Here is a 16,781-nt window from a genome sequence, read left to right as displayed (position 1 = left end):
TTCTTAGCTTTGCTTTATTATGCCTTGTGGCTTAGCTTTATAGGCTGAATGGGTGACTATGAATTTTTAAATTTTATCTGGGTTGTGGGGGGCTAATTTCAGTTAGTTACACCCCTTTGTGTGATAATGACCTCTCATTAATCAATTTGGATTTCTTTTTTTTTCCCCCTAGATCAAACAAGTAAACTCAAATATGTCCTACAAGATGCAAGATTTTTTCTCATAAAGAGTAACAACCATGAGAATGTATCTCTTGCCAAAGCTAAGGTATTAGCGTCAGTTCTGTTGAAATTATCCTAATCTTGAAAATTTTAAATGGGAAGGTCCAATTATTAGCATAAGATACTGTCATTTTTCATAAAAGCTTTAAAGGTCCAGAGCAATGCCACTTAGGGTCTGCTTTGTACTTGGTTAGGCAGAATAATAATAATCTGAGTTTCCTTTTAATCTTTTAGACTTAAAATAAATCTTAGGATTTTAGAAGCCAGATATTCATATTAAACAATATGTATGTATATGTATTATACTTTATACTGTAAAAGATGTGTTTCTGTTGATTTTTGTGTTTCTATAGTCAATTGCTAATTTATTTGTACTAACACTTTTTTAAAGGTTTCTTTAATTAACTAGTTTTTGATTTATATTGATGCTTGTTTTAAATCTTAAGATCTTTAAAAAAATTCATTTCTATATGAAGAGCTTCTTTTGTTTTTTGAAGTAAGGTCACTGGATTTAGAAGAAAAGGGAAGAATTAGTTTAAAGATCCACCCAAGGAGTGGAGGAGTGGAATTTAGGCAGAATTAAGCATTTAGTGTGAATGAGTTTTAGTTTGTCTGAGCAGATTAAACTGAATTAGAGCTGTTGCCTGACCTTATCATTCTCTCTCTTTTAATCATTCATAACAGAATTGCTGCAAATGCTTTGAAAATTAATTATGTTCTGGCTCTATGTAAAGAACACAGGCCTCTTCAGTAAAACTATTGATGCATAAAACTTTGAACTTAGGTAGAAAAACTTATAAATGCTAGAAACTTGACAGAAATTCTTCACTTACGGATTCACAATAATTTTTAATTATTTTGTCAGTTTTTCAAGACAAAAAAATGTATGTGTTGTGATTCACCTTTAAACAACATGTTTTTACTATAGTAAATGGCTATATTAAAATATTTGTAGGGAATTATTTTTATTACATAGAATTCTAGTCCATAAGATTTGAATACCCCCTCCCACATGTGTTTCTCTAATTGTTTTAATGATTTTGCAAAGGTTGGTAATTTTCTCTGTATTTTTCCTGAATTAAAAAAATATTACATTATTTTGACAACTGATAAATAAGACCTTTCTTCATTATAGCTTACATGAATTAAAGTACAATAATATTAGTAGTTTCATTTTTTATAAATATAACTGGAAGTATGAAAGATTTACATTAATTACAATCTATATGATTTTGTTACATCATTCATATAGGGTGTATGGTCCACGCTGCCAGTAAATGAGAAGAAATTAAATGCTGCATTCAGATCTTCAAGGAGTGTTATTTTAATATTTTCTGTCAGAGAGAGTGGAAAATTTCAAGGTAAAGAATAAAAATAATTTGGACATACAAAAACATCGATTATCCTGTATTAGCATTTTCATATTATGTTGTGATTTAATTCCCTTAGGATTTGCAAGACTTTCTTCAGAATCACATCATGGAGGATCTCCTATACATTGGGTGCTTCCAGCAGGAATGAATGCTAAGATGTTGGGAGGTGTCTTTAAAATTGACTGGATTTGCAGGTAAGTAGTAATTAGAGTTGCCTTTGTTTTGAATGAATGGGTTACCAGTTGGGAATGTTAAACTCCATGGTTGTTTAGTTTTAATTTATTTTTCTCTCTTGTTTTTTGTTTGGGGGAGGTCTTATTTCTAGATTGATTTGGATCATAAAATTGAACAACATCACTATGATTAGCTTGTCTTGTTTACTACCTTTATAACCTATTATAGGATGCAAAGTGCAAAGGTTTGTTTAGTCGAGTTTTATGTACTTTGTTCTCTATTAGTGATATAGCAGTAAATTTATCATGAATTAGACAATTGGTTGGGATGTTATCTGGCATATATCTATGTAATGTTAATTTAACATGTTATTTATTTACTGTGGAATGGGAAAATTCACCTTGACTTTGCTGATGTTTTAGAGGTGGCTAATTTAGTTGTAAATAGATTGTGTTTTTTAAGGAATTTAGCAAACCATGCTAAGTTGGCGTTGTGATCTTTTGGAAACTGGAATAATTAAGATCTAAATATGTTTATAACAAAAATATTTATTTTGAACACTGAGTTATTGCCACTATTATATCCTTACTTAATGATCATACATTGTTTAAAAAATGGTTAAAGAAGTAAATTTAGTTAGTACAAACAAAACTTTAACACTACATGAAATGGACAGTCTCCTTTGGAGAACTGCAAAATGGAGAAGGCAGAAATATTTTATAGAATAAAGAATAAAGAACAAGGAAGAGACAAATAGGAAATACCTGGTTGGCTGTTTCTACACGATCAGCCTTGTTTGGACCAAGAAACACTGTCTAAGTGAATCTAAGTTTCAGTTTGTGATGTGGCACCTCCATGTTGGACCTAGAAAGTTATTTAAACACATATAGAGCTAATTATTTAAGTGAACTCTATTATCTATAAAATTAATTTTAGTTAAATAAAAGTTACCTGAAAAAGACCCTGCTAATGTTTTTATAAGTTATATGTTGCCTTAGGTGACGGATTTTGATGCGGATGGTGGAATTGGATAAGAATAAGAAGAAAAGGAAGAACATGAAAACAGAAACTGTGGGGGTGGGAGGGTATGTGGGTGGGATTGAGAGCTGCCTTTTTTATGAAGCAGATAGTAAAGAGAACAAAAGGCAAAGATAAAGAGTAAAGTGGCCAGCTTAAGGATTTAAACCTTTACTGTGGGACAGTGAGGAACTTTGAAGATACAAGGGCAATTATATAGTGAAAATAGTGTATTAGGTTGATTGTTAATAGAGTAGCAAAAAGCTGTATGCATAAAAATATATCATCTTTACTCTTCATTACTTTCTAGAGGCAAAAATTAGAGGCAATCTAAATTCTCCCATATAGGAAATTGGTTAAGTAAATTACGATTTGTTACTTAAATGTAATATGCAGAGATAATTATCCATGATACAAAATGGAAAAGAATACAACACATGAAAAAAAAAATAATGTTGGACCATAATGTCATGGTGGTAAGAGTGTAGATGATATAAATTCAGGGTTTTTAAATATAAATTCATAATTTTTAGAATTAAAGTGAAATTAAGTTATAATTATAATCAATAAAATATTTAAAAAAAGTTTCTAGGGAAAACAAGGTTCCAGTTATTTCTTACAGAGATAGACAGTTATTTTTTGGATGGACAAAATTGTAAAAGCCTAAAGACAAGCTTTTTAATCTATGTTTTTATTATTAGAAACATTAGTGGTGTTACTGGAAATAGTTGGAGATGATGCTTTCTTAAGGAGTAGGAGCAAAATAATCTTCCAGTTTTAGATTGGCTTCAACAAATTTTGTTTTGAATGTGACTTGTTCTGTTGACCTTATTTTCAGATTATTGATAAACAAATTTGTTTCTAAATTTTAGAAAGTAGGCTTAATTTATTTGTAGATTATTCTCATATTCCTCATTTTCATATTCCTCTTCATTGACTTATTGGCTATTTTACCAACTTGTTTGAAATGTATTTAGCAAAAGAAGAGGTACAAACCCAAATTATTCCACTTACTAAGATTTTGTGCACTCTTGTACCACTTTTGCGGGGGGTGGGGTGTTAGGTACTTCTTGGGTAATTTTTATTTTTCTGTGTAAGAATATTGGTCTGTTTAATTATTGTATTTTTACTGAGATCAAGTTTAGTAAACTTGATTTTTCTAGAACATAATCTATTTCTTCCAGGTTCTGAAATTTATTTGTGTAATATTGTCCAAGGCTGACTTCTATGAGTTGTACCACTCTTGATGTGTAATGTAAGATGTATATTAGGCTAAGAATCCTAATCTGTTAGTGCTACCTAGTGAGCATATTCATCCCTCACCACCCACTTCCCTTATACATTCACATCACCACACCACAGAGCAAGCTACCTTGCCACTATAACTTTATATATACTTCTATTTCCCTGTAAATGTTAGTTTTTTTCTAAGGTTTCAAAATGTATATAAAATTTGAGCATTCAATATTTATCTTTAAGAATATTCATGTAAGATTAAAATAAATGGTTATATAGCTTGTCCAGTGAACCAGCTTATTTGTTTATGCTTTTTCTTCTCCATTTTGTTTTTGCTCCAAGCCCTTTTCATTGCTTTAAATGTCGTAATCCTTCCTGCCTTACCATTCTACATAAGGCATTTTCTGACTTATTTGCCTTTTAGGCTTATACCTGTGCTACTTTTTCCTGGAAGTTTTCTGATTATTTTTCTCTCCAGAAGAGATATGACCATCACATTAAAAACAAAATAAAACTTTTGTATTCTATTTATTGTACCAGCTTTTTTATAGAATAATGGTGTGTGCTTATTTATTTATTCTTTGATAGCGATTGCAAAAAAGAGTAAGAATGAAAACAGCTCTTGACCTTATTTATCTATGTATATTCTTTGGCTGAGCAGTTTCATTTGCATTGTAGATATACTAGTTTTTTAATTAAAGCACTTACTTAATTACTTATTTTATGCACGAATAAATAAAACCGTATCAAATGCTATTAATTTTTTTTATTACTCCTTGACAACTAACAGGCATTCATTAGATATTGTATTTGCTTTCAGCAACGTGCTATATTGATAAAGAACTACAAAAATAAAGCATACCTTTTTTAAGTTAGTGAGACCATTTTGCCCTATGACTCAGAGAAGAGTTAGAATTTAAAATTATATAGAATACTGCACTATAGTATAAGTGGCATAATTAATATATGCAAATTATAGATTTGTAAGTAAACATTTATTTATATGAAGAGTCATTCTATGGATGATGGGTAATAATCGCCATATTTAAAGGGGGAGGTTACTTGAATCTGGGAAAGCAGCCCTGAACCAAGGATAGGGCATATTTTGATTCTGTATTAACTACCTGATTAAGATTCAGCTCTTTGTTAATCATTTAATAAAAAATACCGTTTTTTTGAGGACACAGAATCAAGAAATATACTAAACATTTTATATGTGCTTTCATTTGCAAACTACTTAAATATGAAGTAGATGGTAATATTATTCTTTATAAGATGATAAAACCTGGGCTTAGAGAAGTTGAGAGAGCTGGAACGCAAACACCAAATTGTCTTGGTTTCCAAGCCCATGTTCTTAAGCACTATATTCTTTTTTTTTTTTAATTTCTTTATTGTTTAAAGCATTACATATGTCTCCATTTCCCCCCCATTGACCTCTCCCTGGAAGAGTATTTTTTAGCTGTTTTTGAGTACACTCAAAGTGGAGAGAGTGCATCTCTAAATAGGGACTCTTCCTGCTGGGGAAATCAGCTCTGCCAGTCGCAGTGACTCTAATTTTTAGTACATTTAAGTCATGAGTAACATATACTACTGAACGTAGTGTAAGGTCTTTAAAGGATTCTGCAAAAGAATATAATTACTATTACTTTGTATTTAGGCGTGAATTACCCTTCACTAAGTCAGCTCATCTCACCAATCCTTGGAATGAACATAAACCAGTAAAGATTGGACGTGATGGACAGGTTTGTTTGAATTGATTCTTTAAAAAATACATTTAATCAACCCTCTTTGAGATTGAAGGACATTCTAAGCCATTTCTGTAACAATTTGGGAGCAGGATTAAGAGATAATGTTATTATTTGGGTTTATGATTATTATGGTTATGACTTGTTAATAAGACCTCCATAACGTTAGAAGCCTTATTTGGTACTTTCATAATACAATTCAAGGAAATGTTTTTGGAGAGAATTAGCCTGATTTTAAATGGCTTATCATTATGTTATTATTGATATTCTGAACTTTGTACTAGTATACATTTTAGAAATACCAGTTAACATCTTTGCTTATGTTCTGTGAATGGAAGGAAGCTTTATAAAAAGATCAGTACATGTACTGAGATTTTCAAATCTGCTAATGAAATTAAAAGTACTGTTATTTAAAATAAACCCAAACCTTCGACCCTCATAGTTTCTGTAGGTAATTTTGAATCAAAAGTAGTTTTCATTGCTTATAAGTGAAAATGTTGATCATTGGAAAATAAAACTTAACTTTTAAAAGCCCATTGGTTAGTATGCCTTCATAGTTAATCTAATACATTTAAGGGCACTTAGTACTTTATAACTATCAAAGTTGTTAGCACACACTAACATACATGTTTTTCCTCCACTGTATTGAGTTGTATGGTTGGGTTTGTCCTAATATTTCTGTATTAATACAAAGAAATGATTTGCAGAAGTCTAGTGTCTCAAAGTTTTACACAACTGCATTTGTATGTTTAACTTGGTATGTTACACTTTTTCTTCTACCTTTATTAAATACATGAAACACTGTTGAAAGATTTAAACCTCTCAAGTTTATTGGAATCCCATGTGATCATCAACTTTGGGAAGGAAACCTCCAAAACAGTCTGTTTTTGTTCTTGTACATCATTAAAATACAAATTTATTGAAGTTTCTTTTATTTTCATCTTGTAACTTACTACTTTCCTATTCTAGGAAATTGAACTCGAATGTGGAACCCAGCTTTGTCTTCTATTTCCCCCCGATGAAAGTATTGACTTGTATCAGGTCATTCATAAAATGCGTCACAAGAGAAGAATGCATTCTCAGCCCCGATCAAGAGGACGTCCATCCCGTCGAGAACCAGTCCGGGATGTGGGAAGGTTAGAAACGTTCTTTGGACTGATAGTAGGCACATGTGTCAGAATAACATGATGGAGGAATGTGATTCGTCAAGTTTGTCCTGCGATAAAGAAGAAAGAGAAAATCCTCAAATCAAGCTGCATGGACTAGTTTGTGGCTTCATTGAGGATTTCACATGGTCACCTTGGTCTCAGTCATTTTTCAAGAGGAAAATGGGGATCTTTCCTTATACAGAAAAAATTATTTGCTAAAGAGTAATGACCAGTTTAGATTAGTTACCATTCTGATAATACAATGTATAAAATTGAAATGAGGTAGGCCTTTGTTGCTCAGAACAGGCTAGAAAGGAGGAAGTCTTTATTTGCAAAAAATGTTAATATTTTGTAAAAAGCCTTTTCTTGCAGGTGTGTCTCTGGATAAGCCTTATGAGATATGGGACTTTTATAAAGGATCACTAATATTTTTTCAGAAGATGACGCCTCATTTTAGAGGATAAAATATTTTAAGTTATTTTGATATTCAAGAGGAGCATTACTGGGACTGTCTCAAATTTTATCACCGTGATGTGTTATCCCCATTGCCAAATATTCTCTAACATGTACCCAGTGAATTCATACATCTTGCTGAGCTTCTGAAAACAATAGGTCCTTTCCAAAGGGGATCAAGTGGCCCTGGGAGACCCGGCAACAAACCAAAAAGAAGGGCTGTTGCTGTGTCTGTTTACAACTTTTCCAGATGCTGGCAGTACCTGTGGACTTAAAGTGTTTTTTAGAGGATCGCCATGGTTATTGATCACTACTTTATGAACTAAACATCATTTTCCAGGAAAAGGGGGTTTAACTTGTTACAGAATTGGAGAAGTCTTTGCAAAGGACTGATTTAAGCCCTTCCACCCAACACCTTCCCCTGTATAGATTTGCATACAGCTAATCTAAAATATTCTGCTAAAGACTGTTGGATGTATGGTTGATGAGATGAAATCTTTGGTTAAGTTTCCTTTTGATGGAAACATCCTGTGGTAGGTACAGATAATCCAACAAGAGTCCCCATTTCTTTGAGCTTAAAAAGGACACTGTCAAGTAGGTAGGAGGAAACCTGGCAGAGCCCCCTTATTTTTGGCCTAAAAGGACTGAACACCAAGATGTCTTTTGAAGTTTTAAACTAAGAGGTTTCCAGTGCAATACAGTACATACAACTGAAGTTTTTACCTCAGTTTTGCAATGGACTGCAAACTATACTTATTACACCACTACACCTTCTCTCAAGCCTGCCAGGGCCTCCATATATGTATGTGGCTTACAACTTAAAGTCAGTAGTTGGACTACTATATGAACTGTTACTATCATGTTTTATACCGGTCGTAAATGCACTTCCCAAACTACAAGAAAGCGGTATGTTTATTTTTTAAACCAGCTTTTAATTTTCTTAGTCTTATTTATTGTAGATACAACTGTGTTATTCTGTTGGGGGTGGGGCTTGGGGTTATTGCAATTACAGTTTACGTGAACTTATGTTGCAAAAGTTAATGAAAGCAGAAATAGCTGGAAAACTAGTGATGCCAGGTTATTTGACAGTTTTTGATAGAGTTTATTAGACATTAAGGATAAAAAGATATTTATTACCTAAAAAACTTGGATTTTTAAAAATTTTGTGTAGCTCTTTTGTAAATGCTAAGTAAAACAAAGTGTTGAAGTGTATTACATTAACCATTTAGATTTATGAAAGACTTAGTAAAGAGCAACACTGCAGAGTAAAATTTCCCCTTCTAAAGCATACACTTTGAACTTCTTTTATGAACTCTGTTAAAACTCGGCCCCATTACTTGCCAGTTCTATTTTAAGACATTGTCTCTGGAAGAAATTCCTTTAATTTTAAAATGTTATTAAATACAGACTTTTTTTTATAGAATTAAGATTATCAAAGATTTCCTGTAAAGTCACTTTTTATAAGTATCAAATTTTCTGTATGATGATGTAAAAAGTATAATTTTGTGCAAAGCAGAAGAAAAATATTTAAGAAATTCTTAATTTTGTTGAGATTTATCCTAAAATGACGTTAGTAAGTTTAAATATATAGATTTTAAAGTTACCAATTGTGTAATGATGATAGAGGTTTTTTTTTTTTTTTCCCCCCCTTTTTCACCTGAATGGAGACTTTATTTGGGAAAGTGTATGGATTGTTAAACTGGATATTTATTTTAGTTTGAGGTTGGTTTATTCACTTTTGTTTAGAGTACTAAAATGTGATTTATGTATTTTGAGCAGGGTACTCTTTCCAACTGCCTCATCATAGCGTGAGGATTGCAGAGAATATCTGCTTTCAGCAATACATTTAAAGATTGATTTATAGTAATATGAGGAATTAAAATTTAGACATTTTAAAATTATTTGTTTATCACAAATTTGGGTGTTATTTTAAAGTAAAAAATGGGCAATCCTCTGTACTTCTGTCAGAAACTCTTACTTTGCTATTTCTTCTCCCAGCAGTTTTTGGTTTAATTTCTAATATGTCTAATTTGTGTAGGCGTCGACCAGAAGATTATGATATTCATAACAGCAGAAAGAAACCAAGGATTGACTATGCCCCTGAGTTTCACCAGAGACCAGGTTAATATTTTATAATCCTGCAGATACTTGACTTAAATTTCTAACCACCACCACCACCACCACCACAAAAACTTCTGATGTAATGTGTAGTTTTAAAAGTGAGAAAACTAGGACATGACTACTTAAACTTTAGGAAATTAATAATAGTCCTTACCTAGTAAAACATCCTCTCCTTTATTAAGGTTGAATAAGCTATTCTAGTGTGACTCATGATCATAAATCTGTTAATTACCTGAAATTGTTAATTTATAATTATTGCACAAGATTAGGTGTAGTTAGGGAAAACAATCTTATACTCCTTATGCTTTTTAGTCCCTGTGATATTTAGTATTTCATGTGACATAGCTTTGATTAGAAACTGAAATTATGCTTCATTTTTCTAAGTAAAAATCTTTAACTTCATGTAATTAGAGAGGAATGGGAAATATTTTATTTATAATCTGAAAGCCAGCTTTTAAGTTAGTCTTTTCCTTAATGGAATTTAAACAAGTAAAAACTGTATTTATGAGAAGATATTATCTTAAACAGTGTTACATTTATAAAGATTAGCAGTTTGGGAATTGCTGTTAGTGAGCATTATTAGTGGCTTTTGATAAACCTTATTCTCCAAAATGGGATATTACAGAGAGTGAAATTAATTTTTCTCCATTAACATGGCCACGCAAAATGTTTGTGTTTTAATTTGCTGAGTCCATACAAAAAGAAGATGGGAAAGAATATTATCACCATGGTTCTTTCATTTAAAATGTATACATCTTTATTTTTGCAATTTTGTTATTCTTCCCTTTAAGTTTACATTTTTTAAAAGTATCCTGTGGTTGCTCTAGCAAGACGCTGTATACTCAGGTAGAAGGTAAACATTTGTTTTAAAGAAATTCTATTACAGTGTTCTCAAGATACTTTCTCTGCCCTTTCTTATGGTGCAGAATGAAGAAATTTTCTATCTAGTGAAATTGGGGTGTGGATTTAGAAGATCCAAATGAAAACATTTCTAGCAGTTTATAATTCTATGGTATCAGTAAATTATTACTTCCTAGATTATCATGCAATCTAAGAAGAAAATCCAAAAAATGGAATAATATAATTATAGTATCACTTAGTAGCATCACTGTATTCATGGGAAGAATTGAGATGAGTGGTAAGGAAGGTTTAATTATGATGCCATAATAAATATAAATTTGATTTACTAAAATGCTTGATGTTTGAACAGGGTATTTAAAGGACCCACGATACCAGGAAGTAGACAGGTAAGTTGGGTTCACTCTTGCTTAGTTTTGAATTACATTCTTGGAACTAGTTTATGAATTACCTGAATTTAGTTTCACAAATCTTATTCCCAACAGACGATTTTCAGGAGTTCGCCGAGATGTGTTTTTAAATGGGGTAAGCATTTCACTTCATGTATTAAATGTACATAAAATCAGGATCTGATTTATTTTGTAGTTCTGGGTTTGATTTCTATTTGTTATTGACATTATCATCTTTTATTTTAGTCCTACAATGATTATGTGAGGGAATTTCATAACATGGGACCACCACCTCCCTGGCAAGGAATGGTTTGTATTCTATTTTTGCAAGTTATTTAACTTTATTTGCAGTTTCATATATTTTGAGTGCTTATGTGGAATATGATTGTTAACAGTTACCAATTAAGAGACTTAAAATATATATCTTTGGTAGTAAGTAATTGCATGCTGTTTTTAAAACTAAAGACTAACAAATGATTTGATTTGTGTTAATAGCAGACTTAATTGATAAGGATTATGGTTTGTTATTGTAGTGGCTAATGGTGTAAACTCTCCCTGGGTTCATATATCTTAAATTCTAAATTCTGACCTTGGGCAAGTTTTATTTATTTTTTAGTTTTTCTTGAGTGTAAAACTCAGATATTCCTTCATTCTTTGGCTCATCAAACTAATATTTATTACCCCCTCTCTGTAAGGCATTGTGCTTGCTCTGGGTATACATTGGTGAATGAAATGGACATTATAACTATCCTTGTATGGCTTAAAATTTAATGGAGTACTGTCAGTTTCATAGGATTGTGGAGAAGCTAAACTTACAGAATACATGTTCAGTAAGCTTTTCATACAAAATAAGATTAATTAAACCCTGTTTCTAATTTTTAATTTTTTTCCTTAAAGAAAGCTGAATATTATTCTTAGAGTATATTTTAAGGTATTGAGGATAGCTGAAGTATTAATTCCCAAGATATAAAAAATTTGAAAGTTTAAGTATTTTTTATTTCTTACCTTTTAAAAGAAAAAAAATTAACATTTAACGATACTACATACAGATGAATTACGAGGTTCTTTCTTTTAGATTCTATGAAAATTTTAAAAAATAAAAATATTTAATAACATCTTGGCACTAACAACGAAAGTGACCTTTGATTTGCCCTTAATTTATTAAAAGTTCATTACCTCCTGAAGGTTGTTTTTTTTGTCTGTTTGTTTTTAAGACTAGATTTTTACATTGTGGTTACGATGACTGATTCTAGAGCCAGAATGCCTCATGTTGTGCCCCAGCTTCACCCTTAGCAGTGTGATCTAAATCAAGTTACCTAATTAGTTGGTACCTCAGTGTCCTCTTTTGTAAAATAGGAATAATAGTACCTATCCCATAGGGTTGCTATGAGAATTAAATGAGACGTGTAAAGTGCTTAGGATAGTGCCAACTCATAGTATGTAAGGGATCACTATTTTTATTAGTATTTAAAGGATATTGTATAAAAGTATAAACATTAAATCTTAAAAGGTGTAACTAGATTTTAGAGTTTATTACGGACATAATTTCAACAAGCAAATAAAGCGTATTTTGAAGAACCTTTATGCCATCAAAGTAGATCAAATTATTTGTTTGGGGTGGGTGGTTTTTTTATAAGGATATTTGGTACATGCTTATGGAAGTGGGCTTTTTTTTTTTTAGGCTCCTTATCCTGGAATGGAACAACCTCCACATCATCCTTACTATCAGCATCATGCTCCACCTCCTCAGGCTCATCCCCCTTACTCAGGACATCATCCAGTACCACATGAAGCAAGATACAGAGATAAACGAGTAGTAAGTGCATGAGAAAGCAAAAGTGAAGGAACTACTTAGAATTCTGTAAATAATTTAAATATGGAGGCTACGATATTATGTTGAGTGGTGTTTCATATTCTTACTGCAGACTGTTTTAGAGTAATTCACAACTTGTTTTTAAAGTGGCCAAGCCCTTTGGATTATTTAAATAGACTATTTCTTCTGATCAAACACAAATTCCTTAAGTTAAGGCAACTCCTACATACATACAACTCTTAGGTAATTTCCTAGGGGTATATAGTATACCAGGATATTTTCTTCCTATACCACTGCCTTTAATTATAGATGTGTAATTAATATTATTGCAAATAAGACATTTTTAAAAAATATATTATTGATTTCAAAGAGGAAGGGAGATGAAGAGAGAAACATCAATGATGAGAGAGAATCATCGATTGGTTGCTTCCTGCATGCCCCCTCCTGGGGATGGAGTCCGCAAACTGAGCATGTACCCTTGACCAGAATAGAACCTGGGACCCTTCAGTTCGCAGGCCAACGCTTTATCCACTGAGCCAAACCAGCTAGGGCGCAAATAGACATTTCTAAGATTTTCGTATATTCTGACTAAATTAATTTTCATAGGACAGATGGTGTATATTTAGTTAATAGATAAATCTCCAATCTCATTTAGTCATTTGTTCCTATCAAATTTTGTTAAAACTAGTACCAAGTGAATTGTTTCATTTCTATCTTTGATTCTTAGACTGATGCTAGCAAATAACAAACATATTAATAAATGCAACAGAAGGAGTAAATTGTACTTTAGTAGTTACTGGTTCTAATAATTTCATATGATTGATATGAAAGCTTTTTTTATCACTTCAAAAAGGGATAAGTGAAAAACAATCTCTAGTTTGAGTTTATTGGGTTTTTAGTATACTAATCATAATCAGACTGATTTTGTTTATTGAATGGTATTCAATTTTTTCCCTAATAGCACTTTTATTTTTAAAAGTGAAGTTGTTTCCTGGCACTTGTTAACACAATTTCTCTGTATGTAAGTTTGGTAGCCTTATAAGGGTGTTTTGTTAAAATAGGATATACAGTTTGAAATTTCACCCACCAATACCTACCTCCCCAAATAAATATCCTTTTTCTTCCCACTTGGGTGAAGAGTATGTATATTTGAGAGGGTCAATATGCCCAGTTGTTTCCACCCTACCCTGGCTTTGAGATGCTTTCAGCTGTTGTCATTTATTTCCTTATCCCATAGATTTTTCAACCTTTTTTATCTCATGGCACACATAAACTAAAATTATGCGGCATAACGAAAAATATATTTTTTGCTGACCTGACAAAAAAATATTAGTAGGTATAATTTTTATTGCTTTACAAAAAAAAAATAGTAGTAATAATAATAATAATTACCTTTTTGTTCCAAGGTGACTTTTTAAAAAATGAGGTGCCTATACTTGTGTATAAGGATTTCTGGTACCAAGAATTAACCCATCAGATAAAACCTTATTATGTGACCAATAAGATGCAACTTTATATATTTTTTAAAAATGTGTTTTTATTGATTTTAGGAGATAGGAAGGGAGAGGGATAGAGGGATAGAAACATCAAGGAGGGAGAAACATTGATGGGCTACCTCCTGCATGGCCCCACTGGGGATCAAGCCTGAAACCTAGGCATGTGCCCTGACTGGGAATCAAACTGAGGCACAACCACTGGGCAAGATGCAAGTCTATTATATGACCTATATTTTTATGGTTCAAGACAGGGCACTTATGCTGGATGGCTGTTGTTGACATTTTTTTTATTTGACAGTCTAAGGGAGAAGAGGTCATTACCCCTGACTAAATAGTCAGGTATTGCAAGTTTTAAGGCATACCAGTTATAAATCACTTCTTATTAGGATCTTTAATAATAAGTTTAAGAATCCTAGCTGACTAATGTTTATATAATACTCACATATATGAAAAGTAAGGTGGAAATGTGTTTTTTAATTTGCTGGATATTTATGCTGACTTTGGAAAAGTCACTAAGTAAAGGTGAGAAGTAAGAGTAGAAAGCTAGAGCAGGGGTCAAGCTTAGAATTACTAACAGTGACCACTTGCATCTCACTTAGATGGTTGTTAATCTTGTCCTCCTCAGCCTTTCGTATATTAACTAGCTTTGTGTGGAATAGATTCCAGAATCTTATCTGAAGTACATATTTTCTTAAAATTCTATCAAATTTCATAAATTGTCATCAACAGTGGTTTAGTTGGAAATCTGGATTGTGAGAATTCCTAATTTCACTTTAAGAGGTTAGAGTTTGGTTCAAGTTAGCTTGTAGAATAGAATCAGAGGAGGAAATTATCAGTAGGGTTTACCTGTTACAGGAAAACATTGATGACATTTAGCATTATTGTCAGCATGTATGCATGATGTGGTTGATGGTCATTAGTAGGTGATTACTTTTGCCTAAATCTCATTTAAAAGGATTGGATGGAAAAGACATTAAAGTTACATTTGGAAACTGCATGAAATGATTTTTAATGAGATAGGTATAAACCTCTGTTGTAGGTATCTAATTAGTTAAAACCTCAGAGTCCTGTTTTTAAATGTCGGAATTACATTCTGTGAATTACATTCTGTGAATTAATGCATTAGTGCATTTCTCTAGATTCTTTCTACAAGACGATAATTACAAAATAGTGACTCAGATATTCCATTCAATTTTTGACATACCTAAGCAATTTCTTTTACCTTTTCTAGCATGATTATGATATGAGGGTGGATGATTTCCTTCGTCGCACACAAGCTGTTGTCAGTGGCCGGAGAAGTAGACCCCGTGAAAGAGATCGGGAACGAGAGCGAGACCGCCCCAGAGATAATAGAAGAGACAGAGAGCGAGATAGAGGACGTGATAGAGAAAGAGAAAGAGAACGATTATGTGATCGGGACAGAGACCGAGGGGAGAGAGGTCGATACAGAAGATAATGAGCTTTTGGAAGCACTGATTGTTTAAAGATAAAAAAAATCTTGTATTTTTTTTTGTGTGTGTTTACAAGTAGTAAATTTATTTTCAGCTGTCTACTTAAAGTTCATTGTGTAGAAGGATTTATTATGACTCTATTTGTTCCAAGCATGCAGTATAATAAGAACTGGAAAAACTCAAATCCTCCAAAAAATGCACAGTTGACAATTTGAGTTGACACTTTTATTGGGGGCAAAATGGAACAGTCCACAAATGTAGATACTGATTTATTCTCCATAAATGTTCATCTACTTATACTGTGTTCATCCTAGCGTTATTTTTTTGTTTGCTTTCTTTCCTTTGGATTTTGATGACTGCCATGATATTTTGCTTTGATGTGTTTCTACATGTAGTTGCACACGGTTCAGTAAAAATGCTGCTATCAAGTATGCAATTATTGAAGTATGATGGTTTGACTGTATGGCAGTGTTGTAGCAGCCTCTTGGTTTCTCCCTTCCCCTCCTTTTTTAAATCTTAAGTGACTTTTTATTTTTCTTCAGTCTTCAATGATGAGAGCAATATTATGAAGACATTTCGATCTAATTTTTAATCTTTTTCAATAAAAAAATTCCTATGTTCAGTAGCATGGTTGATGCTATTGTTTAGCCTTCCCCTCCAAACTAAACATTGGCTTGGAATGTTCACAACTTGCTTGTGTGGCAGCAGAAGATAATTCCCACATTCTACATTGCTACTGTTTTGTATAAAATAAATTGGTAAAGATTGACAATTACCTGTTGTATTTCTTTCTTGTCTTGATGAAAGTTTGTTTTCTTATGCATTGGTAGACATAAAATAATGTTTTGTGTTTAGTAATTGTAGGAAGTTGTTTGCCTGTTTTTGCATATTTTGCCAGAAATGATTGACCTGAGCAAATTACATTAAAAGTTTACTTCTATTTCTAGTGTAAGAACTAATGATACACAGTGGAATTATGTTGATGTTTTGTTTAAGCATTTATCTGACTAGAGGCCCAGTGCACAAATTTATGCATGGGTGAGGTCCGGCCGGCCGGCAGATCGGGGCTGGGCCTGTCGGGAGGAGATGGTGGGAGGTTGGCCGGCCAGCCCGCCCCAATTGGAGCCCGATCAGATCTGGGCCAGCTTGGGGAAGGGGCTGCGGGCGAGTGTCCAGCAGGCCCTGCCCTCAATTGGTGTTGGGGGACCAATTGGGAGTGGGGTCAGCCATGGGGAGGGGCCATGGGTGGTTGGCCGGCTGGCCCTGCCCCTGATTGGGGAGAGGGG

General features: G+C 32.7%; 1 protein-coding gene across 6 annotated transcripts in view; it reads left to right on the top strand.

Moving 5' to 3' along the window:
* The window catches only part of YTHDC1 (YTH N6-methyladenosine RNA binding protein C1), a 32,774-nt gene extending 16,504 nt beyond the window's left edge, over nt 1–16,270 (top strand). For 4 of the 6 annotated variants that reach the window (XM_059669641.1, XM_059669622.1, XM_059669603.1 and 1 more), the window contains 11 exons: nt 173–267; nt 1,474–1,582; nt 1,671–1,788; nt 5,679–5,763; nt 6,736–6,902; nt 9,406–9,488; nt 10,699–10,735; nt 10,808–10,871; nt 10,982–11,044; nt 12,417–12,551; nt 15,276–16,270. In XM_059669641.1, the coding sequence (XP_059525624.1) occupies nt 173–267; nt 1,474–1,582; nt 1,671–1,788; nt 5,679–5,763; nt 6,736–6,902; nt 9,406–9,488; nt 10,699–10,735; nt 10,808–10,871; nt 10,982–11,044; nt 12,417–12,551; nt 15,276–15,500 (1,181 nt within the window). In that variant the 3' untranslated portion in view covers nt 15,501–16,270. The remainder of the gene's footprint in view (nt 1–172; nt 268–1,473; nt 1,583–1,670; nt 1,789–5,678; nt 5,764–6,735; nt 6,903–9,405; nt 9,489–10,698; nt 10,736–10,807; nt 10,872–10,981; nt 11,045–12,416; nt 12,552–15,275) is intronic. The other 2 variants (XM_059669631.1, XM_059669612.1) reach the window with 1 other exon arrangement.
* The last annotated feature ends 511 nt before the right edge of the window (nt 16,271–16,781 follow it).

Source organism: Myotis daubentonii, chromosome 1 (assembly GCF_963259705.1).
Source record: "Myotis daubentonii chromosome 1, mMyoDau2.1, whole genome shotgun sequence".
In the NCBI taxonomy this organism is placed as follows: domain Eukaryota; kingdom Metazoa; phylum Chordata; class Mammalia; order Chiroptera; family Vespertilionidae; genus Myotis; species Myotis daubentonii.
Note: the sequence above shows the minus strand (reverse complement) of the source record. Positions and strands in the feature narration are given on the sequence as shown.